The sequence below is a fragment of the Paroedura picta genome, chromosome 1, assembly GCF_049243985.1.
Source record: "Paroedura picta isolate Pp20150507F chromosome 1, Ppicta_v3.0, whole genome shotgun sequence".
In the NCBI taxonomy this organism is placed as follows: Eukaryota; Metazoa; Chordata; class Lepidosauria; order Squamata; family Gekkonidae; genus Paroedura; species Paroedura picta.
In genome coordinates, this window is record NC_135369.1 from 17,952,887 (window position 1) to 17,977,581 (window position 24,695).

At 48.5% G+C, this 24,695-nt stretch overlaps 1 protein-coding gene across 2 annotated transcripts; it reads left to right on the plus strand.

Moving 5' to 3' along the window:
- The first annotated feature begins 821 nt into the window (after positions 1-821).
- CATSPERZ (catsper channel auxiliary subunit zeta) lies at positions 822-24,676 on the plus strand. 2 transcript variants are annotated; one of them, XM_077324243.1, is made up of 17 exons: positions 822-900; positions 2,173-2,231; positions 4,636-4,673; positions 5,745-5,817; positions 5,951-6,018; positions 8,821-8,857; positions 9,136-9,182; positions 10,490-10,544; positions 11,469-11,518; positions 13,037-13,118; positions 15,118-15,176; positions 16,310-16,376; positions 17,347-17,440; positions 19,260-19,351; positions 19,675-19,728; positions 21,109-21,175; positions 24,436-24,676. In XM_077324243.1, exons 2-17 carry the CDS (start codon positions 2,181-2,183, stop codon positions 24,537-24,539), a joined length of 1,038 nt encoding a protein of 345 aa, XP_077180358.1. In that variant the 5' UTR covers positions 822-900; positions 2,173-2,180; the 3' UTR covers positions 24,540-24,676. The 2 variants fall into 2 exon arrangements, with proteins under 2 accessions (XP_077180358.1, XP_077180352.1); XM_077324237.1 differs by having other exon boundaries at positions 846-1,003.
- The last annotated feature ends 19 nt before the right edge of the window (positions 24,677-24,695 follow it).

Sequence of the window (24,695 nt, forward strand, 5' to 3'; positions counted from 1 at the left end):
ACACAGTATCTGTTGTGGGGAGAGGAAGGGAAGGCGACTGTAAACCGCTTTGAGGCTCCTTTGGGTCGTGAAAAGCGGAGTATAAAAAACAACTCTTCTGATGGAAATTTGATCTTCGGAAACTAAGAGATTAGGGTTGCCAATTCTGGCTTTGAAAGTTCCTGGAGATCTGGAGGCGATGCCTGAGGGTTTGGAAAGGGGAAGATACTCGACAAGGACATGATGCCATACAGTTAGGGGATGCCAGTCCCAAGGTGGGACTTGAGGCTCCCCTGGTTATACAGCTCATTTCCAGGCAACGTGGATCAGTTCCCCTGGAGAGAACGGCTGCTTTGAGGGGTGGACTCCACTGAGCTCCCCCCTCTGCCCCAAATCCCACCCTCTTGTAGGTCCACACTCAAAACATTTCCCAACTCAGAGCAGGCCACCCTGCCATGCACAAACGAAGCTTATACCTTAAATAAAACTTGATTGGTCTTAAAGGCACCGCTGGATCCAAACTTTGTTCTGCCGCTTCAGGCCAACAAGGCTAGGTGCCAACTAGAAATTTAGATTTCATTGGAAATTCAGGACCTGGGTTTGCAGCTGCCTCAAACAGGCACTGAGTTGCATTCTCCCAGTCTCTGGACCAGGGGTAGTCAAACTGCAGCCCTCCAGATGCCCATGGACTACAATTCCCAGAAGCCCCTGCCAGCATTCGCTGGCAGGGGCTTCTGGGAATTGTAGTCCATGGACATCTGGAGGGCCGCAGTTTGACTACCTCAAACCTCACGGTCACATGGCCTCCTGGAACCTTCGGATGCATTCCAGTTCTTCTTGTCGCCATGGCACCGAACAACCGTTTTTTGAGTGAGCTGGTGGCTTTGAGAGAGGCCTGCAGGTCTTTTCCTTCCTTAGAGGGTAGGAAAGAGGCAGGTTTTTCAAGCCCCTCTTTACCTCACAGAGTAGAGGCACCTGAGGGAGGGTGGTTTCTACCCGCTGGCAAAGGAAAGACGGTTGTGGAGTAAGTTTCCTTGGGGTAGAGCAGACTTTCTCCACTCTTCTACCGTTGAGAAACCCCTGAAACATTCTTCTGGCTTCCAGAAACCCCAGAAGTGGCAGAATAGGATTGGGAAGCGTAGCTGTGGATAAACCCACCCATGGCCCCTTCCCTCCCCACCCCCTGCAGGCCCGCATTGGCCATTTGGGGTGGGGGTGGGTCGACATGACCACATATGGTCATATCATCCAATTATCATTATCATTATCATTATCATTATCATTATCGTTATCGTTATCGTTATCGTTATCGTTATCATTATCATTATCATTATCATTATCATTATCATTATCATCATTATTATTTAGATTTATTTCCCGCCATTCCCCATAGGCTCGTGGCGGGTCACAGTAGTCTTGTCCCCATTAAAATACCCATTAAAAGACTTTAAAACAATCCCAACATGGCGGAAGCTCTCATTATTCCCACAAAAATATTCCCACGTATGGTCATATCATCCAATAAACTATAAAAAATATATTAACATTTAATTAATTCCCACCCATTCAGAAGCTCTTCCAGGGCCATCCAGAAACCCCAGGGTTTCATGAAACCCTGGTTGAGGTAGCCTGGGGTAGTGACTGAAATGTACCGCAGGTGCATAGCTCGTCCGTATAACAACATCATGTGGCAGGCCAGCACTTCTATTCTTGCTGTATTGAAGGTGGGCAGCTAAGAGTGATTATTATTTATTATTTTCATGTATACTCTACTTGCTCATTGGGAAACAACCTTAACCTCATCTCCTCAGAGCTTGGAAGCTATGCAAGGAGAGCCATCTTAGTGTAGTGGTTAGGAGTGCGGACTTCTAAGCTGGCAAGCCAGGTATGATTCCCCAATCCTCCTCCACATGCAACCAGCTGGGTGACCTTGGGCTCGCCACAACACTGGTAAAGCTTTTCTGACCGAGCAGTAACTACAAGACAATCTCATGTAGAAGCAACACTAAAACCCGCCAGCAACCAGAGGCTGTCCAGGATAGAGTCCTTGTGCAGAATCAGTCAGAGAGAAGCTGGAATGTGAACTTGGAACATGGTACACACAAAGTGTACTAAGCCACAACCCCACTGAAAGTGAGGTCCTGGATGATCATGGTATGTGGAGGTGCCCATATACCTTCTGTTTACCAACAGGCTTCTGAATGGAGCAAATTAAGGACAACGCTGGAGAAGATGATGCTGCCACAGACAAGGTAATTGTAGATTTTCCAGCTCTGGGTTGGGAAATTTCTGGAGGTTTGGAGGTGGAGCCAGAGGAGGGCACAGTTTGGGGAAGGCAGGGACAGAGTCCACCCTCCAAAGCTTTCATTTTCTCTAGGGCAGTGGTTCTCAACCTTGGGGTCCCGACCCCAATTGGGGTTGCCTGCGGTGGCGGTGGCCAGTGATGGGCAGTGGCAGCAGCAGCAGTAGCGGTAGCAGGTGGTGGGCGGCAGTGGGCGGCAGCAGGCAGCAGCAGGAGGTGGTGGGGAGTGGCGCTGGCGGCCAGCAGTGGCAGAGCCGCTGCAATGGCCACCTCCACGCTGCCTCGATCATTCTGCGCCTGCACGCATGTGCACACTGCCAACACCCCCACAGTTGGGGTCACAGCCAGAAGGCAGTTGAGAACCGCTACCCTGGGGGAATTGATCAGCTTTAATTCCAGAAGAATCCTAGGGCCCACTGGGAGGTTGGCAACCCAAATTGTGTGGCGCATTATCTCTGAGAGAGGTTTCATTCCAAAATCCAAATTATTCAGTTATTCTCCAATTTAAATGTATATGTTTCTAGCCCCTCCTAGGCAGCCTCATTTTTACAAAATGTTGGCACACCATCCCCAAAGGCCAACGACAGATAAAAACTAAGGGTAGTTTAGTGATAGAATTTAGAGACATTCTCTTATATTTAACAGTGCTAGGGAGCTAGTTAGTTTGAGAACTTTCTCTAAGTAAGATGAGTTGAGTTCTAAAACCAGACTATTCTTCATATTAAAGTTCTTTTAAGCCATTTCAATTTTCTTAGACAACCAGCGTGGTCTAGATCAGGGGTAGTCAACCTGTGGTCCTCCAGATGTCCATGGACTACAATTCCCATGAATGGGACTCATGGGAATTGTAGTCCATGAATATCTGGAGGACCACAGGTTGACTAGGACCACAGGTTGACTACCCCTGGTCTAGAGAGCAAGCAAGGGAACTTGGTTAGAGTGATGGAATAGGATTTGGGAAACCCACCTTTGAATCTCCACTCTGCCCTGGGGGCTAGCTTTGCGACCCTGGGCTACTCACATATTCCGTACCTACCTCAAAGGGTTGCTGTGAGGATAAAACGCAAGAGAAGAAAATGACATCTGCTTTGAGACCCCATCTGGGAAAATGGTGGCATATAAATAAAATATAGATAGATAGATGGATGGATGGATAGATGGATAGATGGATAGATGGATGGAGAGAGAGAGAGAGAAAGAAAGAAAGAAAGAAAGAAAGAAAGAAAGAAAGAAAGAAAGAAAGAAAGAAAGAAAGAAAGAAAGAAAGAAAGAAAGAAAGAAAGAAAGAAAGAAAGAAAGAAAGAAAGAAAGAAAGAAAGAAAGAAAGAAAGAAAGAAAGAGATTTATTGTATATGGCCAAAGGCCTTTACAAAGGATAACAAACAGTAAAATACCGTACCAAAAATAGGATTGTATTTCTCCAGTTAATTCATAAAAAGAATGGGTATTATCTTGGCAAAGAATTTGCGCTTACTTTATGTAAGTAAATTCTGTAAGTAAATTCTGATACTCTTGGTCTGTGGACACTGAAATATTACAGGCAGGGGTCAACCAGGAATTGGAGATGTATTAAATAGAAGCCAGTGGTCCATGCCTAATAAACAAAAAGTAGCAATTAATTAATTATATTTTTAGCCCACCACTCTCCATGGACTCCAGCAGTCCGTATAAACCCATTAAAACCCCTACCCCATAAAGCCCCACATAAATAACATGGGGCAGAGGGAGTAGTGCTCCCTCTGGGACCCCACAAGGGATAAATCCTTCCCCACAGCCCCCCTCTGTGTCCAGTTGTGGAGAGAGGAACGCAGCCACTGAAGGGCTGTCCCCCAAATTCTGGCCCCAGCAAGGTGGTAGGCCAACAACTCATGGTTGATCACGTCAAACGCGGTTGACAGATCAAGCACCACGAATTTGGCCAAACCACCTGGTGGTTTAAGCTGGTGCCGGAGATCATCTACCAAGGTGGCCAGCACCATCTCCATCCTGTGGCCAGGACAGAAGCCCGACTGGTATGAATTGAGCACTAAAGCTTCCTCCAAGTAAGCCAGGAGCTGGTCCAGCGCAGCCCTTTCAACCACCTTGCCCAGAAACACAAGATGCGAGACTGGGCAGTAGCTGGCTGGGTCCAACAGGTCCAGCAATGTGTTTTTTTTTTCAGCAAGGGACAGACTGCTGTCTCTGAGTTTGTGCAGAGTGCCTTTTGTTCACCCTTAAAGGGTCAATCTTGAGTTCTGGTACCTCTTCAGTTGAGAAATGAAGCAATGCATTGAATGTAACAGGAAAACCCTGGCCAAGGCTGGGAAGGACATCGGCCAGATTGAAAACCGTGAAATGTCATTGTGCTGTTGCAGGACGAGTCATCTGATGTGGAAGCGAAGACTCCGACAGGGTGAGAAGAGGGTTCCGGGTAATATGGGGCCACTGGGAAGGACGCTTGTGGTGTAAATTACAAGACAGCTAAGTGGGCCATGGTGCTGTTCGGGGATAGTAAAGAATCTTGCTTGCTGTTTTCTAGAAAATAGCCAGGCCTGCCAATTAAGGTAGAGAAAGTGGACAGAGATTATCTGTCTCCCATAATATTGGAACTCAGGGAGACTCTAAAAAAGGCAGTAGTTTCAAGGCAGGCAAAAGGAAACACTATTCTGTGCACCTGGATGATGGGATGTTTCCAGGTACCTTTCTGTAACTCATTGCCACAAAATATGGCAATTCTGTGCAGAATTGCATAAGGTCTACATTAAACTGCCTCAGATGCCAACCAAATCATTCTGTGGATTTTTCTGCAGTCTGGGCCCAGTGTACCTAAGGGATCGCCTCTCTGCCTACACCTCTCGGAGAGCCTTACGCTCTGCTACTACCAACTGCCTGGTGATCCCTGGCCCCAAGGAAGCTCTCTTGACCTCAATCAGGGTCAGAACTTTCTCCATCCTGGCCCCCACCTGGTGAAACAAGCTCCCAGAGGAGATCAGAGCCCTAGCAGAGCTTAAACCGTTCCGTTGGGCCTGTGAAAGGGATCTCTTCCGCCAGGCATTTGGTTGAGGCAGACCTGAATTCAGTCACTTTCCATTGGTCCCTGAGCCCCCTTTCCACGAGAAACGACACCGACATGTCCATCCCACAGGGCCGTCAGGATGTTACAGTTCAAAACGGGATGTTGTTACCATGTTTGTTCTCCTGTAATTACTGTTTCACTATTGTTCAATTTATCAAGTTATCTGTACTGTTCTTTTTTCCCTCTCCAGTTCCATGTAAACTGCCCCGAGCCTCAGGGAAGGGCGGTATATAAATATAATATATAATAAATAAATATTTGTATCCTACTGTTCCTCATGGCTGGCAGCTGCTTCTCAGTAGATTTACGGTTGTCCTGCGATTGGTCTAATTCTTTTGTTTTGTTTTGCAGCATGCTATTGGTATTTTCTAGTTCTGCTTTCTAACACTGTAACACTCTCCCTACCAGTTCATTGTTCGGTCGTTCTGTTTCGTGCTCTACTATAACCCAGGATGCAGCTTCCGCTTCTCCACCTCAAGAGGTACCAAGGCTGAGCAAGATGTGGGTGATTTCATTGCATGGTGGCCACAGGCAAAACCCCAGGCACGAGAGACGCCTGGATGCTTAACTCGGCTGAGGGAATCCTCCTAAACATGGCGTCATTTAATTTGCAGAGAAGAAAATCAGCCCCGGAGAGGCAACTGCAGCAACCTTTGAAGGGGCTTCCCGGCACCATGGCCAAGTAAGAGGCTGAAGTGGGTTAGTGGTACATTCTCCAGCTCCGGGTTGAGCCAGTTCCCAGGACGGCGTTATATAAATAAAATAAATAAATTCATTTCCAGAGGTTTGGGGAAGGGAAGGGAAGGACCTGAGCACGGCATAATGTCATAGATTCCATTATCTGTTTTCCCCAAGGGAATGGGTCAGCTGTTATTCCAGGAGATCTCCATTTCCCAATTGGGAGGTTGGCAACCCTTGTTAGTAGACAAAGTTGCCAGTTCCAGGTTGGAAAATTCCTGAATGGTGGGGGAGGAGAGGTTTGGGGGAGGGACTGACAGGGACATAATCAGTCCTCCAAAGCAGCCATTTCTCCTAAGGGGAAACTGATCTCTGCAGTCTGGAGACCGAGACATCTCCAGGCTCACTTGGATTTTGGCAACCCGGTACCCAAACCCTCAGTAAGCCTCGGGAGATTCAGCGTTTTTTTGAATGAAAATGGCTTCTGTTTAGGTTTTGCCAGCTCTGGGTTGAGAAATACCTGCAGATTTGGGGTATGGAGCCTGGGAAGGACAGGGTTTGGGGAGGGAAGGGAGCACCTCAGGGTTTAATGCCATCAAGCCCACCCTACAAAACTGTCATTTGCTCCAGGAGGCAATCTTGGACAGCTCGAAACCAGCTGTAATAGCAGGATATGTCCAGGTCCACCTGGAGGTTGGCAGTCCTACTTCTCTTCATCATATGCACAAAGTTCTTCCCAGATTCACTAAGTCTGCTGGTTGGAGCTGCTTCCCTAGCCCCGCGCGGAGCCGGTTTCCTGTTCCCTTGATTGGTATTTGGCTAAATCAATTAGTGCCGCCCAGGGAAAGCAGATCAGCTTTCACAGATCTCAAGGCTTTTTAGTGGGTCAGTACTTATACAATTTCCAGAGCTCACTCCCTTGGGAGATCATATTCTCCCTGACCTCCCCACTTAAGGCTTGTTAGTATAGGAAGCTTAGAACTACACAAAGTGTGAGTGGGGCAGAGCTCCCTAGGGGGACAGCTGGGCAAGCTTCCAGGGGTGAAACTTGGACTCCTCCGTGAACATTGAGGTGCGTGGCTTCCTCGCTGTGAGTGGAAGCAAAGCTCCTCCGCTACGGAGAACACCTACAACATCGTGTATTAGTACAGTCCCGTGATTGGGAAATAACAGGGCAATGGAGCCAGAACCGAACCACTGCCCAGTTCTCAGTGGGGAGGGCAGTGCAATATATCTGTCAATGTATGGCCCACCTGGATGAAGTCCATTTATCAGAGCCATTTGGCCTGCATTTAAACACGAAAGGTTGCTCCAAGTAATGGCTGCAGATCTCCTGCTATTGCTATCGATCACTCAGGGGACAGAGATAAGTTCACCTGGGGAGAAAAATGGCCACTTTGGAAGGTGGACTCTTTGGCGTTATATCCCACTGAGGCCCCTCCCCCCTGCAAACCTTGCCCTCCTCAGACTCCCATCAGCAAAATCTCTCAGTAGACTATAATGCAATAGAGAGCTTTGCCTCCTTCTGAGAGCCAGTTTGGTGTAGTGGTCAGGAGTGCGGACTTCTAATCTGGCATGCTGGGTTCGATTCTGCACTCCCCCATATGCAACCAGCTGGGTGACCTTGGGCTCGCCACGGCACTGATAAAACTGTTCTGGCCAAGCAGCGATATCAGGGCTCTCTCAGCCTCACCCTCCTCGCAAGGTGTCTGTGGTGGGGAGAGGAAAGGGAAGGCAACTGTAAGCCGCTTTGAGACTCCTTCGGGTAGAGAAAAGCAGCATATAAGAACCAACTCTTCTTCTTCTTCTTCTAGAGCAGGGGTGGGCAAACTGTGGTTCTCTAGATGTCCTTGCACTACAATTCCCTTGAGCCCCTGCACGTACTGGAGATACATGGTTTGGCCAGTGCTGCCGTAGAGTCAACCCTACAAAGCAACTGTTTTCTCTGGGGGAACTGGTCTTGGTCATCTGGAGATCAATTTTAAGAGCAGATCTACGGGTGCCCAATGGAGGTTGGTAACCTTAGCTATCAAGGGCAGAGTCTGCACTTACTTTGTTTATTCCATTGCCAATCCTGTTGAATTCAAATCGATTTGAACTCTGGTCTTCCTCTTCCCCCCCCCTCCCCATTGAAACAGAAAAGTGTTCTGCACGTGGTTAGGATAGTTCAGAAGGGGGGGAGCCAAGCCTCTTTCTTTCTTTTCTTGAAGGGGGGAAGAGGAGCCAAGCAGGGTAGCCTCTTTCTTTTCTTGGAGGGGGAGAGAGAGGATTGAAGAAGGCAGAGGAGGGAGAAAAAAATCCAAGATCGACAGAAGTTGAGAGAAATTAGGAGCTTCTCCTTTAAGGCAAGCTTGTCACATGAGCAGCTTTGGCCAATCAGGGGTTCTCTACCACAGAGCTAAGCCCAGATTCAAAACAGCCTGCTTTCTCAATTCGATTCTTAAAATATTGAGCATTAAAAGCATTCTAAAGATATTGCACAATAACGGTAAGGTCACTCCGGATCAATCCTTCTTGTTGCAGAAGGAATATTTAAATCGCCCAAAATCAAAACGGAAATCGCATTCTGTGTAAACGGCAGGGACTGAATCGACCTGGGGTTGGAATAAAAGCTCCGTGCAGTTTACACCAAGCTATAGAGTCCCCTTGTCAAAGCAGCTGTTTTCTTCAAGGGAACAGTTCTCTGTCATCTGGAGGACAAGTGGAATTCCAGGAGATCTCCAGGACCCACCTGGAAGATGGCGACCCCATTTATTTTAGGGACTAATGCTTATCTGGCTTTGACCAAGGCTTTCTTTCCTCCTAGGATCCGCACCAAGGACTCTTTCACCGCCTGGGACAAGGTAAGCAAAGGAATTTATCTCTTTTTTTTTCTTTCCATCATCTCTGAATAAGCATTACAGTGTATTCAAGTACCAGGCACAAGTATCTGGCACAAAACTGGAAATGATGTCATTGCATCAGGAGGATGCTCTAGGATTTGCCCCGTACTCTCTAGAAGCTTTGCGCCCTTCTTTAAGATCTTGGATGCGGAATATTCAGCAAAACAGAAGCTGACTGAAATGTCCTTTTGTATTTCTCTCTGCCAGCCTGACTCTTTCCTCTGACAATGTTCTTGCAGAAACCAGCATCAAGAGGAGGAAGAAGTAGAAGTATTCGCCCTCCCAAGTACGGAACTGCACCTACTTGGAACTAAATGGCAAGACTCACAAACGTTGCCCAGAATTCAGCCGTGAGGACAGCATTCTCTTCAAAGAAAGAGCAGGGACCTTGCCGAGTGGGAGCACTTTGTATTCCCCCACCCGGGAAGTTCAACAGTTCCAAGCTTAAGAGCTGATTTCCTTTGGGTGGAACATAATCCCCAACCCTGTTCCCCCCTCTTGCTCCCAGATGCAGAAAGCTCTTAGGAGCTCTGTGGGGAGATGCCCAGCAGCTACCTGGAGGTTGGCAATCTTACTCGGCAATCAGGCAGCTCTGAGATTCACAAAGGGAAAAGGAATCATCTCAGCCCAGGTGCTATGGGCTGGATGGATGCCCTGGGCCCATTCCATCTTCTCTCAGCACCAAAATACTCTCACCACTGATGATACAGATCCTCTTGAGTCAACCCTCTGTGCTGCAGGACAAGACTCTCAGCCCCGCCACACAAACACACACACAATTTGCCACCGATTTTCCTTTATATTGTTGGTTGATGTACAGTTGCCTCAACATTCCAGGCCTCTTGAAGTGGGCCCTCTGGGCCCTCATTGTCCCATGCCTTTCTCTTTTCCCCCAAGGATAGATTCAAATGTATTTAAAAGGGCGCCATATGGAGGATGGAACAGAATTGTTCTCTCTTGCCCCAGAGGGACGGACCAGAACCAATGGGATGAAATTAATTCAAATGGAATTCCGTCTAAACCTCTGGAAGAAGTTCCTGACGGTTTGAGCGGTTTCTCAGTGGAACAGGCTTCCTCGGGAGGTGGTGGGTTCTCCATCTTTGGGAATTTTTAAACAGAGGCTGGATAGCCATCTGATGGAGAGGCTGATTCTGTGAAGATCAAGGGGGTGGCAGGTTACAGTAGATGATTGATTGGGATGTGAGTGTCCTGCACAGTGCAGGGGGTTGGACTAGATGACCCATGTGATCCCTTCCAACTCTATTATTCTATGATTCTATGAAATGGGTAGCCGTGTTGGTCTGAAGTAGCATACTGAAATCGGAGTCCAGTAGCACCGCCTTTAGCCGCTTGGAATGGAACCCCATCAACCTTACAAATTTTATCTTTGTTGGTCTTAAAGGTACTACTGGACCCTGATTTCTTTCCCCCCAGTTTACACAATATTGTGTTTCGATCCAAGTGAGGGGTCCCCCTGTATGCCCAGGAGAACCAACTCTGGGCAGATTGGCAGAAGATTCCCTCTTGGCTTGCCCCTGTTTTTTCCTCAAAGCTGAACATGTGCTTGACTGGAACTTTCTGTCTTTCTTCAAGGTTTTCTCGGCTGCTCAGCAGCCTCAGCGAGAGTGACGAACAACTGGTTTCCCAGGTCAGGACTATAGATTTTGCTCCCTCATCCCTGAACCGCTGGCTTTACAGGGACTCTAGACAGAGGGCTGCCAACCTCCAAGTGGCGCCTGGAGATCTCCCGCAATTACAACTGATCTCCAGCGGCCAGAGAAAATGGCCGCTTTGGAGGGTGGACTCCATATCCCAGCTGAGCTTCCTTCCAGCTTTGAAACCTGCCCTCCCCTGGCTTCACCCCCAAAAAAAAAGAAGAAGGAGAAGGAGAAGGAGGAGGAGGAGGAGGAGGAGGAGGAGGAGGAGGAGGAGGAGAAGGAGAAGGAGAAGAAGAGTTGGTACTTATATGCTACTTTTCTCTACCTGAAGGAGGCTCAAAGCGGCTTACAGTCACCTTCCCTTTCCTCTCCCCACAACAGACACCCTGTGGGGTGGGTGAGGCTGAGAGAGCCCTGATATCACTGCTTGGTCAGAACAGTTTTATCAGTGCCGTGGTGAGCCCAGGGTCACCCAGCTGGCTGCATGTGGGGGAGCGCAGAATCGAACCTGGCATGCCAGATTAGAAATCCACACTCCTAACCACTACACCAAACTGGCTCTCGGAAATCTCTGGGAATTTCCTAACTTGGGGCAGATAGTGTTGCCAGTTTTGGGTTGGGAAATGCCTGGAGATGAAGCCTGGGGAGGGCAGGGCAAAGGGAAGGGAGGGAATCCCAGCCAGGTTCTGTGCCATAGAGTCCCCCCTCCAAAGCAGCCATTTTATACAGAGGAGGAGCTCTCTGTTGCCTGGAGACCAGTTGTAATAGTGGGAGATCTCTGGGCCCCACCTGGAGGCTGGCAACCTAGGAGGGAGGTAAACTGGGAGATAACTATATAGCATTGCTTAATCCGAAGACCTATGTATTCCTGCATGCCATTTTACCCCTTCTAATCTCTGTTGTTGTCACCGCAGGCATCAGAGCCGGAGCTTCCGAAAGAGGTGTCAGAGGATCTCATCCCAAGGTATTTAACCAAGACACAGGATGTCTGAAATCAACAGCCAAGTGTACAAGCGCTGCCAAAAGTGTAGTAGTTGGGAGATTTTCTGGTCTGGGCATCTGCCCCAAAGTGAGAGAGAATGCATGTTGGGCACCAACTTTGGGCTGGCAAATTCCTGGAGACGTGGGGATAGAGCCTGGGAAGGTGGGATCCACCAGGATAGTCTCTATGGCATTATACCACAACGATCCATCCTCAAATCCCAGCTGCCGAAATCTCCTGGGCTTAATCTGCACTTACTTTGTTTATTCCATTGTGGGTCCTGCTAAATCCAGATCAATTTGAACTTGGGTCTTCCTCTCCCCCCCCCCCCCGCCCCTTGAAACAGAAAAGTGTTCTGCACATAGTTAGGGAAGCTAAAAAGGGGAGGGGGGAGCCAAGCGCTGCAGGAGTCTCTTTCTTTTCTTGAAGGGAGGTGGGGAAGAGGATTGGAGACAGCAGAGGAGGGAGAAAAAAACCTCCTTGTAGCATAGTCCCATAGAGTCAGTCCTCCCAAGCAGTCATTTTCTCCAGGGCTGAATCTGCACGGAGCTTTTATTGCAATCCCAGGTCGATTCAGTCCCTGCTGTCTACACAGAATGCGATTTCCGTTTTGATTTTGAGCGATTTAAATTTCCTCTCTGCAACAAGCAGGATTGATCCGAAGTGACCCTACCTTTCTCCCGCGATATCCAGGAGTGGTTTTAACCCTTGATATTTGAAAAATCGGCATGAGTAAAGGTGCAGCTCTCTGCTTTCCCCGAAATAACTTGTTGCTGCCTCGTGGTTCTAACGCTGTAACAAGGAAGCCTGATTGGCTGGGTGCCAGTTCAAAGAATTCTTAGTTCCTTGTTGCAAGATTTAATTTTAAAAAACTTTAATGTGACTATGCTCCACAAGCCACACTTCTCGCAGCAGAAATTTGCCTCATTCGGTGAGAGGCTGCTGCTGTCTTGTCTCGGCTCTCCTCTCACCCGCAGATTCAGTCCTTGTGAGGTAGGAGAGGCTTGAGGGATCAGGGAGAAAGTACTCTTAATTCTCTGTCCTCGTCTCCGCTCGTCTCGCTCTCCCTCCCCCTCATGCGCAGCCTTGTGCAGATGGGTTTCTGTTCCTGGGGGGAGAGCACAAAGACTCTGGTTCAAAGCAATCTTAATTCAGCAAGATCGAAAGCAGGGGGGAAAAAAGCTCCGTGCAGATTCAGCCCAGGAGAACTGACCTCTGCCATCTGTAGATCAGTTGTGACCCTGGGAGATCTCCAGGCGCCACCTGGAGGCGCACGCATGATATGAAGCACAGATTCCACACCCACTTGCTGGGCTAGTCTCTACAATACCAGTTCAATGCAGATGGGGAATATGGTTGCCAACTTCCAGCTGTGACCTGGAGGTCTCCTGGAATCATTTCCCATGGAGAAAATGGCTGCTTTGGAAGACACCATCCCCTGGTTAGAGTTTTGTCTCAGAGAGAACATCTCCTTGACTGGAATTTCTTTCCTTCTTACAGGCCGCCTCTCCAGGAACAGCTCACTGACCAGGGGATAGTGCCTGTGAATTTCACTGCTCTTTCACTCCAAGATCCCGAAGAGGTGGGCTTTTAAAGCATATTTTTATAAAGGGAAAAGGGATATGGTGAATGGTATTGTGCAGGCAGGCAGCTTTCAGAGTTCTAGTGTTATTTGTCTGTAAAAATGTCAGGTGTTTTTCTTTTTCCTCCCCCTTCATGCTGCATCTTTTGGTGGGTGATTGTGAAATTCAGTAGGATGCTGTTTTTATTTCATTTGTTATGTGCATGAGCCAATTTTATTGAATTGCTTATTGCATGGACTGTTTTGGAATCTTCATTACATTGACTGGTTATTTAAGCTACAAATTCAGTATCTTACCTTTCTGTCTTCACAAGAGCCATTAAGGCAGCTAACAATTTAAAAACCACATTTTAAAATGAATGCAATCAACCTCTCCCCAAGATGTATATATCACATTTTAAAATTAATTAAAATAGAGTTAAAATGCAAACGAAGACCTAAAAACAGCACTGTTAACATGGGACAGTAAGGGGGGAATCACCGAAGGAATGCCGACCAGACCAGAAAAGTCTTGGCCTGCTGGCAGAAGATGGCAATAGAAGAGGACAGGAGAATCTCCCTGAGGAGAGAGTTCCAGAGATTTGGTGCCATGGCTAAGAAGGCCCTGGCTAGACTTTAGACTGGAGATCTCCAAGGAATACCAGGGTTCTTACACGGAGGCAGGTTATGGAAAATCATCTCTGAATGTCTCTTGCTAGAAGAAGAAGAGTTGGTTCTTATATGCCACTTTTCTCTATCCAAAGGAGTCTCAAAGCGATTTACAGTCTCCTTCTCTTTCCTCTCCCCACAACAGACACACTGTGAGGGAGGTGAGGCTGAGAGAGCATTGATATTGCTGAAGAAGAAGAAGAGTTGGTTCTTCTATGCCGCTTCTCTCTACCCGAAGGAGTCTCAAAGTGGCTTACAGTCGCCTTCCCTTTCCTCTCCCCACAATAGACCCCCTGTGAGGGAGTTGAGGCTACTGTGATTTGATGGTACTCCTCACCACCTCCAATGTGTGTAAGGGAGCGGGCAATTCTCATCTATTTTTCCCCTTCCATAGCAGACCTCTGCCCAGACTTGAGAGCCAGCTTGGTGTAGTGGTGAGCAGAGGCCTCTAACTTGGAGAACCGGGTTTGATTACAACTCTATGATTCTATGATTCTGGCATTATATTCCCCAACTCAAACCCTGCTTTCCCCGGGCTCCATCCTCAAAGTGTCCAGGTATTTCCTAGCTTCACATCCCTACCCTCAGAGTATTTCTAGGGTTACGGGGAGGTATTTTGAGTTGGAGAGCAGAGGGGTGGCCAAATTGTGGCTCTCCAGATGTCCATGTACTACAATTCCCATCAGCCTTGGGCTGATCCTGCGTTGAGCAGGGGATTGGACTAGATGGCCTGTATGGCCCCTTCCAACTCTATGATTCTATGATTCTGTGGTAGAGCCTCTTGTGGCGCAGAGTGTGTAAAGCAGAGTGTAAAGCAGCAGGCGTGCTGTTTGAAGCTCTGCCCATGAGGCTGGGAGTTCAATCCCAGCAGCCGGTTCGAGGTTGACTCAGCCTTCCATCCTTCTGAGGTTGGTAAAATGAGTACCCAGCTTGCTGGGAGGTAAAACGGTCATGACTGGGGAAGGCACTGGCAAACCACCCCATATTGAGTCTGCCATGAAAACGCTAGAGGGCGTCACTCCAAGGGTCAGACATGACTCGGTGCTTGCACATGATTCTATGATTCTAGCCCCTGCCGGCACAGTTTGGCCACCCCTGCATATACTTCCACAGATGAAAATCCTTCCATGCCTGGGAAATGGGGGACAGGATCCAACATCAAAATTGCTTCTCCCAAGACGAACTATGGGGGGAGGGGGGGGAGAAGGGTGTGTGTGATTTAACTGTTTCCTGCCCTGCAGTTTTCTGAGTGAGCACCCTCACTCATGCTGGGGTGGAGGAGCAAGTTGCTGCAGTGGGGTGGAGATTCTCTTTCTGGAAGTGGTGTCCTCATCTGGAAATGTTATTGCAGATACCAGCCGTGGAGACAGTGGAGACTAAGCCACAAGGGCTGATGGATCAAGTCCCAAGGTATGGAACTCAAGCAGCCTCTGGGGTACCATGCCCTGGAAAGAAACATGCATGGCCAAAAATATAGGTAGGGGAACAGGCCCTTCTTGCAGGATCTGTCATTAAGGAGGGGATTTGGAAAAGACATTGTCCCCCAACTAGGGTTGCCAGCCTCAAGGTTGAAAAGCAAAGCAAAAAAGCAGAGTCCAATCAGCCAAAGAAGTAGGAAGGAGAAAAGGGCTAAGGACAGTTAAGAGTAATGTAATGCTTCATCTTTAATTGCAAGCCAGAAGGTGTTCTGGTAAAACACCCGTTTTCAAAAGGTGAATTCTTCTTCAGTGGCTTTGGATATCTATTGCATATCAATAGGATCTGTAGTTCCAATCAGTCTTCGGTGGAGCATCAATGTGTTCATCATTCTGGTAGACTCACATCACATTGATCCTCACCAAAGATTGATTGGAACCATAGGGCCTATTGATACGCAATAGTAATTCAAAGCCACTGAAGAAGAATTCACCCCATGAGAACGAGTGTTATATGGGAACTCATTCCGGCTTGCCGTTAAAGAAGAATTATGCTATTCTTAGCCGTCTCGTCAGCTTTTTTCCCCCTTCCAGCCTCCAGGTTTAGCCAGGATATCTTCTGGAATTAAAACTGATCTCCAGACTACACAGATCTGTTCCCATGGAGAAAATGGCTGCTTTGGAGGGTGGGCTTTATGGCCCTGAGGCCCCTCCCCAAGCCCCACCCCCTCCAGAAGCCACCCCAGATCTCCAGGAGCTGGCAACCAACTGCTACCCAGGAGGTTCAAACGCTACATGATTAGAAGCTGAACCCTTTTGTTTTTTAATGCTTCAGTCATCCATCCCTGCTCCCACTATGGTGGGGAGTCTCATGGCTCTCAAACTGTGGGCCTAGAGGGGGAAAACATGGCATTCCCCTGTTTCTCCTGACTCTGTATGGCCCCAAACATACTCTGCAGAAAAGGGTCTCTCCCCCACTGTTTTAGGTTCTGGGGCTTTCTTCTCCTCCGCCCCTGCAGGGGTTTATGGCACAGAGGTAGGATGTGAGGTCAGAGTTTTTTCTTCTTCACACAGTCCATCAGCAGCACATTCCTTCACCAGGATCTTTTTGTTTCCTTCTCCTCCCAGCACTTCCAGTGATGCTGAGATCATGACTGATCAATCCACCAGTTCCCTTATTGAGCCCAAAAAGGAGGTAGGGGAACGCACGGCTGGCGAGAGTTGGAACTTATTGAAAAGTGTTTCCGGAGGGATGAATGAGTTCCCCTGGTGGCCTTGAGCCTTTCTGCTTCACCCCTTTTCATTACTCAGGTTCCTGCTACGTTTATGCCCTAAACGTATATGGGTGCGAAACTGACGTTAAAAACTGTATTAACATAACCAGAAGCATTTGGTGCCAGGAAGCCCCGTCCAAAAATGAGAAAGAAAGGAAGAAAAAGAAATAAGAAAGGCATGGAAAGAAAGTCTCACGAGTCTGGGCTTTTCCACATTCTCATTTTCCTCACTTGTGTGTATTCCTGTTGCTTTCGAGTTATTGTCGTCTTTCTGTTCTGTGGGCGTTTTGCACCCTCTAGTGGTCAATTCAATATTACATGGATTTACGTCTGGCATAAAAACTGCAGGGAGATGTGTGATGTAATATCTAATCAACCACATGTAAATTGGGGGAGGGACCTTGAAGCAACAGGAATGTACCAGTGAGGAAAATGAGATGTGGAGAAGCTCTTTGATTCGCCCACGGGAAAAGCAAGGCTTCCAATTGGCCATTGGAGACCTTTAGGCAGCTGGTTAAAAATGTTGTTTTGGCAGCAGCTGCCACCACAACACAAAGATCTTCAGAGGGTGACTAAAGATAAGCGGCACGGCCATTTTGTGGCAGCCATTTTGTGGCTTCATCCACCATGCTATGCCCACCAGAATTACCAAGGAGTTGGCAGGCTCAAAAAGGTTAGGAACCTCTGCGTGTCAAGTTAACCCTTTTGAGAACTTTGCAGTGAATTTCAGAGGTACTGAGAGTCCTTGAAATCTGGTGGTGACCTCTGTCTAAATGCCAAGGAGTGCTGGTGGGAAGGAAGGCCCTTGCAGGACACTTTGTGAAATGCTCTCTCTCTCTCTCTCTCTCTCTCTCTCTCTCTCTCTCTCTGGATCCCTTTTTCCTCACTCAGGATTCCTCATTTGTCCCCCTTCGTCGAGATGCAACCATTCACAGCGTCCATTCCCAGATACTACTTGCAAGTGACTCCGTTCCTTCAGTGACAGGTGAGGGCACAGCAGGGCCAAGAAGAAGACTTGACGTGAAGGAGTGAAACAATAAAGAAAGTTTATTCACTGTTGACTATTTATTCTTTCAAAATATTTCCATCAGTGGTGGGTAGGCAAAGCTCAAAGCCTTTCATCAGTGGCTAATCCCTCCTAATGTTCGCAATAATCTCAATCTATGTTCTTTATGAAGTTATCATTCATCTTACAATACAGATTGGCCATAGGCTCAACAGCTATTTGGAGTAAGGGATTAGCCTTTGAACTTGAAAGGGGATATTAAAATATCCGGACCCCATTTTGGCTATCCCCTACTGATGAAAATATTTCAAAAGAATAATAGTCAATGGTGAATAAACTTTCTTTATTGTTTCACGTGGAGTCTTCTTTCTTCTTGGCTTCGTTGTGAGACCGATCCACCTTCTTTCTGCACTTATGGATTGACAGAATAGCAGGGACAGGAGAAAAAGTTTCCCTGAAAAGTAGCTGGTGACTGGAGAGAGGTAAGGGAATATGACATGATACCGCCCAATGTTCTAATATCTCAGAAGCTAAGCAGGGCCAACCCCTGGGAGGGGAAACCACCAAGTAAGGCTCTGCAGAGGAAGGCTGTGCCAAGCCACCTCCGCTTCTCACCTGCTTTGAAAGCCCCTTGCTGGGATTCTTGTTGTACCCGAAAGAGAGTAATGTCACGGTGCTGGTTGCACAGAAGGGCTGTTCCCTTCCCCACAGGGGTCTGAACACTGTCTGTTTAAGCATGGACTGGGTAGCGGCCTCACAGAAATGCTGATTCTGTGAATTTAGGCAGATTGTGAGTGGGTGGGCAGAAGGGACTGTGTCCATGCTTGGCTCTTGTGGCCCTTTCTTGCATGCCCAAGGAAATGCCGATGGCCACTTTGGGGTCGGGAGGCAAATTTCCTCCAGGCCAGACTGACCAGGGATTTTGGGGTAAGTGATTTTATTGTGAGGGAGGCATCTGGCCATGGAATTGGGGTCACTGTGGGTGGGCAGGTAGTTCCTGCATTGTGGGGGGTTGGATTAGATGACCTTGGTGGTCCCTTCCAACTCTATGATTTCTATGACTTCTACCTCAAGCCTTCAGGCTAGGGGAAGTTCCAGGAGTGAAATACATCACAGGTCTTCAGAGAGGTGCAACCACAGATTTAGCTGGTTGGCTCTACCTGGTAGGTGATGTTCAGTTCACTGTTGCCCTCCTTTTGTACTGGCTGTTCCACCCACCTCCATCTCTCTTGTGGAGTCCCACTCCCCCATCTCTAGAGGAGGCTGCCCATAGCACCTCTGCATAACTCATCCCTCTGGCTTGCTTTGCCTCCTTCTGAGAGTCAGTTTGGTGTAGTGGTTAGGCGTGTGGACTTCTAATCTGGCATGCTGGATTCGATTCTGCGCTCCCCCACATGCAACCAGCTGGGTGACCTTGGGCTCGCCACGACACTGAGAAAACTGTTCTGACCGAGCAGTGATATCAGAGCTCTCTCAGCCTCACTTTGAGTCTCCTTCAGGTAGAGAAAAGCAGCATATGAGAACCAACTCTTCTTCTTCAGTAATCTCAGGGCTCTCTCAGCCTCACCCACCTCACAGGGTGTCTGTTGTGGAGAGAGGAAAGGGAAGGCGACTGTAAGCTGCTTTGAGCCTCCTTCGGGTAGAGAAGAGCAGCATATAAGAACCAACTCTTCTTCTGCTTATCAGGGCTTTTGGCAATGTTTAATTTGAAGGCGACTAATTCTTTTTTAAAGAACGCCAGCCCATTGTATCCCCTTTCCTCTTCCTTGTTTCCTTCCCTAACTCCGATCTCAACCAGGGATGTCCTCCTCTATCTGGAGCATGGGCCAAAAGATCACCCACTGGAGGATGGCCAACCAACGTGGATACCATATCGATCAGCTAACTCAAGTGAGTGCAAACTGGGGCAAGGAAAGGGGGACGGAGTGCGAGGGGGGGGGAGAGCGGGGCCAGCTAGGGTTGCCACCGATCCCAATATCTGGGAGGGCCCTTCCAACTTTATGATTCTAGGAATTCCCTTGGAGAAGATGGCTGCTTTGGAAGGTGGACTCTGCTGAGGTTCCTTCCCTCTCCAAATCCTCCTTTCCCCCTGCCCCAGCCCCAAAATCTCCAGGAGCTGGAGATGGCAACCCTAGCCTCTGGAGTCTCTGTTTACGGTCAGACTTGGGCAAGGGGAGGCCGCCCCTTTAACTCACTAGTGCTTTCTTTTATAGGACAAAGTTCTGAAGAGTACAATTTTGAAACATGAGCGGGATACCAAAATAGCCGTGAGTCTCTCGCGCCCTTCCTGACACTGATGGGGTACCCTATGAACAGCCATCTAGCAAATGCCATCTAGTTATCCCTCCTAGCCATTTCCATCCCAAGGCAAAATGGTTAGCCTTAGACCGCAGAGCCTTCGTGTGCTTTGAACTCCTCACTGTATTCTCACTCCCACCCGGGAGACTGAGATAATAGACAGGCAAATTTCCCAGAGGCCCCTTGGGCCTTCCGCTTCCTCTATTCTCTACCTGGCTCAATCAGCCTGAATGATTGGGATCAAAGTTTGTAAAGCTCAAACTCAAATTCAAAACTTTTAAACGACTGGAATCTTTTTTTAAAAAATCCAAGAAAATATGTCAAGATTCAAAGTTCTGAAGTGCGGAATTTTTGTTTAAAAAGTTTGGTGGGGAATTTGGAGTGAAGGAGCATTTAGTGGTCAAGGTCCAGTTTCAAGACTTCATACATGCACTGTGGGTCGAGGCTGCAAGTTCTTGGGCAGGGAATTTGTCCGTGTCCACGTTCAAAAATTAGGATCTTAAAAAAAAAAACACTCTGCAATGACAGGGATTTCACTCCTCTCTTTTAATGATGTGGGACGTTTCTGTTACTTTCTTCAAACGTCGGCAAAATTTTGTTCTGTTCTTGGAGAACTTTTAACAAGTTTGTGACCACACCTGGGCCAATTCCATGCGTAGGAAAGCCCTGGACAGACGCTGCCTATGGGCCACCTCTTCTCCTCTGATTGCTCCCCGGACCCCTGCATTCCCATATTCTGTCCATCAAAATGCCATCTAAATAATTCTATTTTTCATCCCTCTTTTCATTTAGGGAAGGAGGTGGTGAGAAACTAACCTGCTTATATATGACATTTAATTATTTAAAATGTTTTAAAGCTTAATATTTATTGTCTTTTTTATGTATTTTAACACTTTGTAAAGCCACCCTGAGCCTCTGGGAAAGTTAGGGTATTACCTGAGAAACAGCCTCTCTAAATGTGCCCCCCAGAGAGCACAGGTAACATCAACAAATTGGTGACCCTTGGCCCTAGGGAAGCTTGTCGGATCTCGAATCAGGGCTTTCTCTATCCTGGCCCCCACCTGGTGGAACAAGCTCCCGAACAACATCAGAGCCCTGCCAGAGTTAAAGCAATTCCGCAGGGCCTGCAAACTGGAGCTCTTCCGCCAGGCTTTTGGTTGAGACAAGGGAACAAATCTGCCCACCAGAGCCCATTTCGAGCAAAACGAAGGTATCAGTTGATTCCAAAGTTCCAATTATCCCCGGGAGGGGTGCCCTGCAGCTCTGCTAGGGCCCCACAAATCCTTAAACTGGCTCTGGTGCTACAGGCCCCGTGAATCCTTAAACTAGGCTTGCTCTTTTCCCCTCAGGTGCCTCTGCCCCTTCAGGAAGTGATAGAGGAGGAGGCACTGGAGATCCTGAAAGATACTCTGAAAGGTGAGGCACTCCAAAGGGGAGCTCGTTATATGTGCAAGTGTGTTGGGGGGGATGGGGAGAGAAAGCGTGTCTTTGTGCACATAGAGGCACACTTCACACCCATGCCGTCTCTGCCATCTGACTTCAACGTAGGCCTTGTTCACCACTTGTTCCCCCTACTTTGATAGTCATTGGCACCCTTGTGGTCCTTGAAAACTATTTGGTAGTAAAACATTATTTGAAACAGACTTGGGCCCATTGCATTCAGGAATACAACAGGTACTAGGTTAGGGGGGTGGAGTGGAAGAACTCTGCGGAAGGCCTCCACCTCCCCACAGAGCCTGGAAAGGCTGCAGGCAGCTGTTAGGGAACTCATCAGCAGGGGCAGCTCTAATGCGGCCAGGATCTGCAGCCTCCAAGCCTCGGAGGGAAGGAGGAGGGGGTGGTCAGGGGTGGGGGACAGAAGGCGATTGGCTGGCGAATGGAGAGACAGGCCGATGGAGGAGGAGGCACTTAGGGGCGGGACAGCTGCCCTGAGGGGGTGTTAAGTGGCACTTAAGCCATGAGACACGCTCCTCCTCCAAGGCCTTACCAGAAATATATAGTGGAACAGATAACAAATTATTCAGAGTTACTGGAGAAGATTTATATTGTTGAAAACAAGTTACAACAATCCAGGACTCGTTTTGACTCGGGCACATCGTAAACAAACATTACAGAACTTTTAGCCATCGTCAGCTTGGCTTCCTTGCTTCTCTCCTTGACGTTCGGGCTGACGGGTCTCTCTTTCTGCTTGACCTGTTATCATCTCTGTTCTCGGGGGAGAGAGTGGAGCCCCTGGCAACAGATCACGTCTCCTGAAGGAGACCCTCAGCATCCCCAGTTCCTGAGGCTCCTCCTGCTCTGGAGCCTCCTGGGTAGCCACACCTGGTCACAAGACCCCTGGGATCAGAAGGCCCAGGCCCCACAAGTAATGTTGTATGCAGCAACGGCCGAATCGGCCGTTCCAGGCTGACGCAGCCAGCACCACGCCGATTCGGAGGGTGGCGCAGGGTGGTAAGGCAGCAGACATGCAGTCTGAAGCTCTGACCACCTTGAGGCTGGGAGTTCAATCCCAGCAGCCGGCTCAAGGTTGACTCAGCCTTCCATCCTTCCGAGGTCGGTAAAATGAGTACCCAGCTTGCTGGGGGGTAAACGGTAATGACTGGGGAAGGCACTGGCAAACCGTATTGAGTCTGCCATGAAAACGCTGGAGGGCGTCACCCCAAGGGTCAGACATGACTCGGTGCTTGCACAGGGGATACCTTTACCTTTACCTTTTGGGCAAGATGCCGTGTTCAAATGTTGTTCATGTAAGATGCTGGAGTTCGGCTGCAAGGCTGTGCTCCAGATCCAGGGTCGCCCAACAAGCAACCTTGGAACAGGGATCGTACGCATCCTCTTTCATGTCACTGCATTGCGCATGATATCTAAAGCGCTGTGCCTAGCACAGCGTGTGGTTTCAGAACATGGACGCATCAGAGGTGCATTTTGAATGCTTGCTAATCTCTTAGGACAGGTATATTTATAACTACAAAGAATAACTCCATCCTAAGAGTCTAAATTGGGGAAAGGCAGGCAGTCACAGAGAAAAAGAACCCAGAAGGCCAAAGGAAGATTTCAGAAATGGACAATTGTGTGCGGGCGCATGTTTGGCATGCTCAAGCTGTGCTCAATATGAGAATTTGGGTTCATCTGTGAAAATTTGGAAGGGGGGCACCCGCATCCAGAGATTCCGGGCAACAATTCATCCTTTCTCCTTTCCCTTTACGGATAACTTAATAGTTGTAAACAGTAGCTATACAGTGATGACAGTAGAACAAGATGCTAGAACAGTAGGACAATGGTGAGAACAGGAATTTAACTAGAGTGTCCTGATGGCCCCATGGTGTTTATAGGTAAAGGTAAAGGTATCCCCTGTGCAAGCACCGAGTCATGTCTGACCCTTGGGGTGACGCCCTCCAGCGTTTTCATGGCAGATTCAATGCGGGGTGGTTTGCCAGTGCCTTCCCCAGTCATTACTGTTTACCCCCCATCAAGCTGGGTACTCATTTTACCGACCTCGGAAGGATGGAAGGCTGAGTCAACCTTGAGCTGGCTGCTGGGATTGAACTCCCAGCCACATGGGCAGAGCTTTCAGACTGCATGTCTGCTGCCTTACCACTCTGCGCCACAAGAGGCTCTTATGGTGTTTATAGCGCTAGCTAAATTGACACGTGCTGATGGTTGCAGGTGGGTTTTCTCCAGGGGCTGAGAGGGGCCTACAGGAGCAGTTTCAGGTCAGGATAGTGCCACAGGGGGAGACATAATCCCTTCTTCCCCACATGCTTCAGTCCCAATCCAAATGGGGTTCCTGAACAGCTGGGAATCATGTTCCCAGCAGAGAACTCCAGATAGGCGCCTGCTATCAGCTTCACAACATGTGAATCCACTTGATCTACTTGGCGTCCTGTTATGCCTTCACTAATAACGTGGCTCAAGTCCAGTATTAGCATGCCCTGAGGTGGGGCAGCAGCTAAGGCCCAAGGATTGTACCACAGGAAGGATGCAGAGGCAGATGGGAGGCAGAAGAGTAGGGAGAAAGGAAAGTGAGCAGGGGCAGAGGAGAGGAAGGGGATCTTGGGAATGCTCTGCCTCACAAAACCTGGAACTAGCCATGACGTGGCTGAACTAAGGCTTGATCCAAAACTGTATTCTGGTGAAGAACCTGTTATGTCTGTGGACATTTGGCCACTGATGCAAATGAGGGCTTCTGCCAGCCAAGGAACTAGCCAGTCAAAGGAACCTGTTACGGTCCAACCAGATTGCTTTGCTTAGAGCCAATCCGATTGCTCTGCTTAGGGCCAATCAGAGGTGGCAGCAGGCTGCCTGAAAGTTATAAAAGTGCATGAGTTTGCCTGTTTTCCTCTGTTAGAATCATAGAATCATAGAGTTGGAAGGGGCCATACAGGCCATCTAGTCCAACCCCCTGCTCAACGCAGGATCAGCCCTAAGCATCCTAAAGCATCCAAGAAAAGTGTGTATCCAACCTTTGCTTGAAGACTGCCAGTGAGGGGGGAGCTCACCACCTCCTTAGGTAGTTGTAGTCTGTTGCTGGAGTTGCTAAATAAGAAGAGCTGTTCTGAAGAACTGGAGGCTGTGTTCACTGAACCTGCAGACCTAATAGAACCTATTAATTTAGGCAATACATCAAATTCACTGTGTCCCTGCATTTCTCTGTCCCACCCACCATGTCTCTTCAGCCTACCAGAGGCATCTTGGAACGAACCATCATCTCACGTTGCAGATGGAGGAGCAGGCAGAAAAACTGCACCTTCGGCTGAAGGGGAGGGGAGTGATCGACTAAGGGGGCCACGTGCTTAAAGAAGGCTCCCTCCACTGCACCCATGTGCTCCCTCCTTCCTCCCAGAGAGCCAGCAGAGCTCTGAGAAACTGGGAGTGGGAGTAGAAAGAGTAAAAGATGCCTATTTGTCCAGTGGTGTCCAGTTCTTTCCTGTTTGAA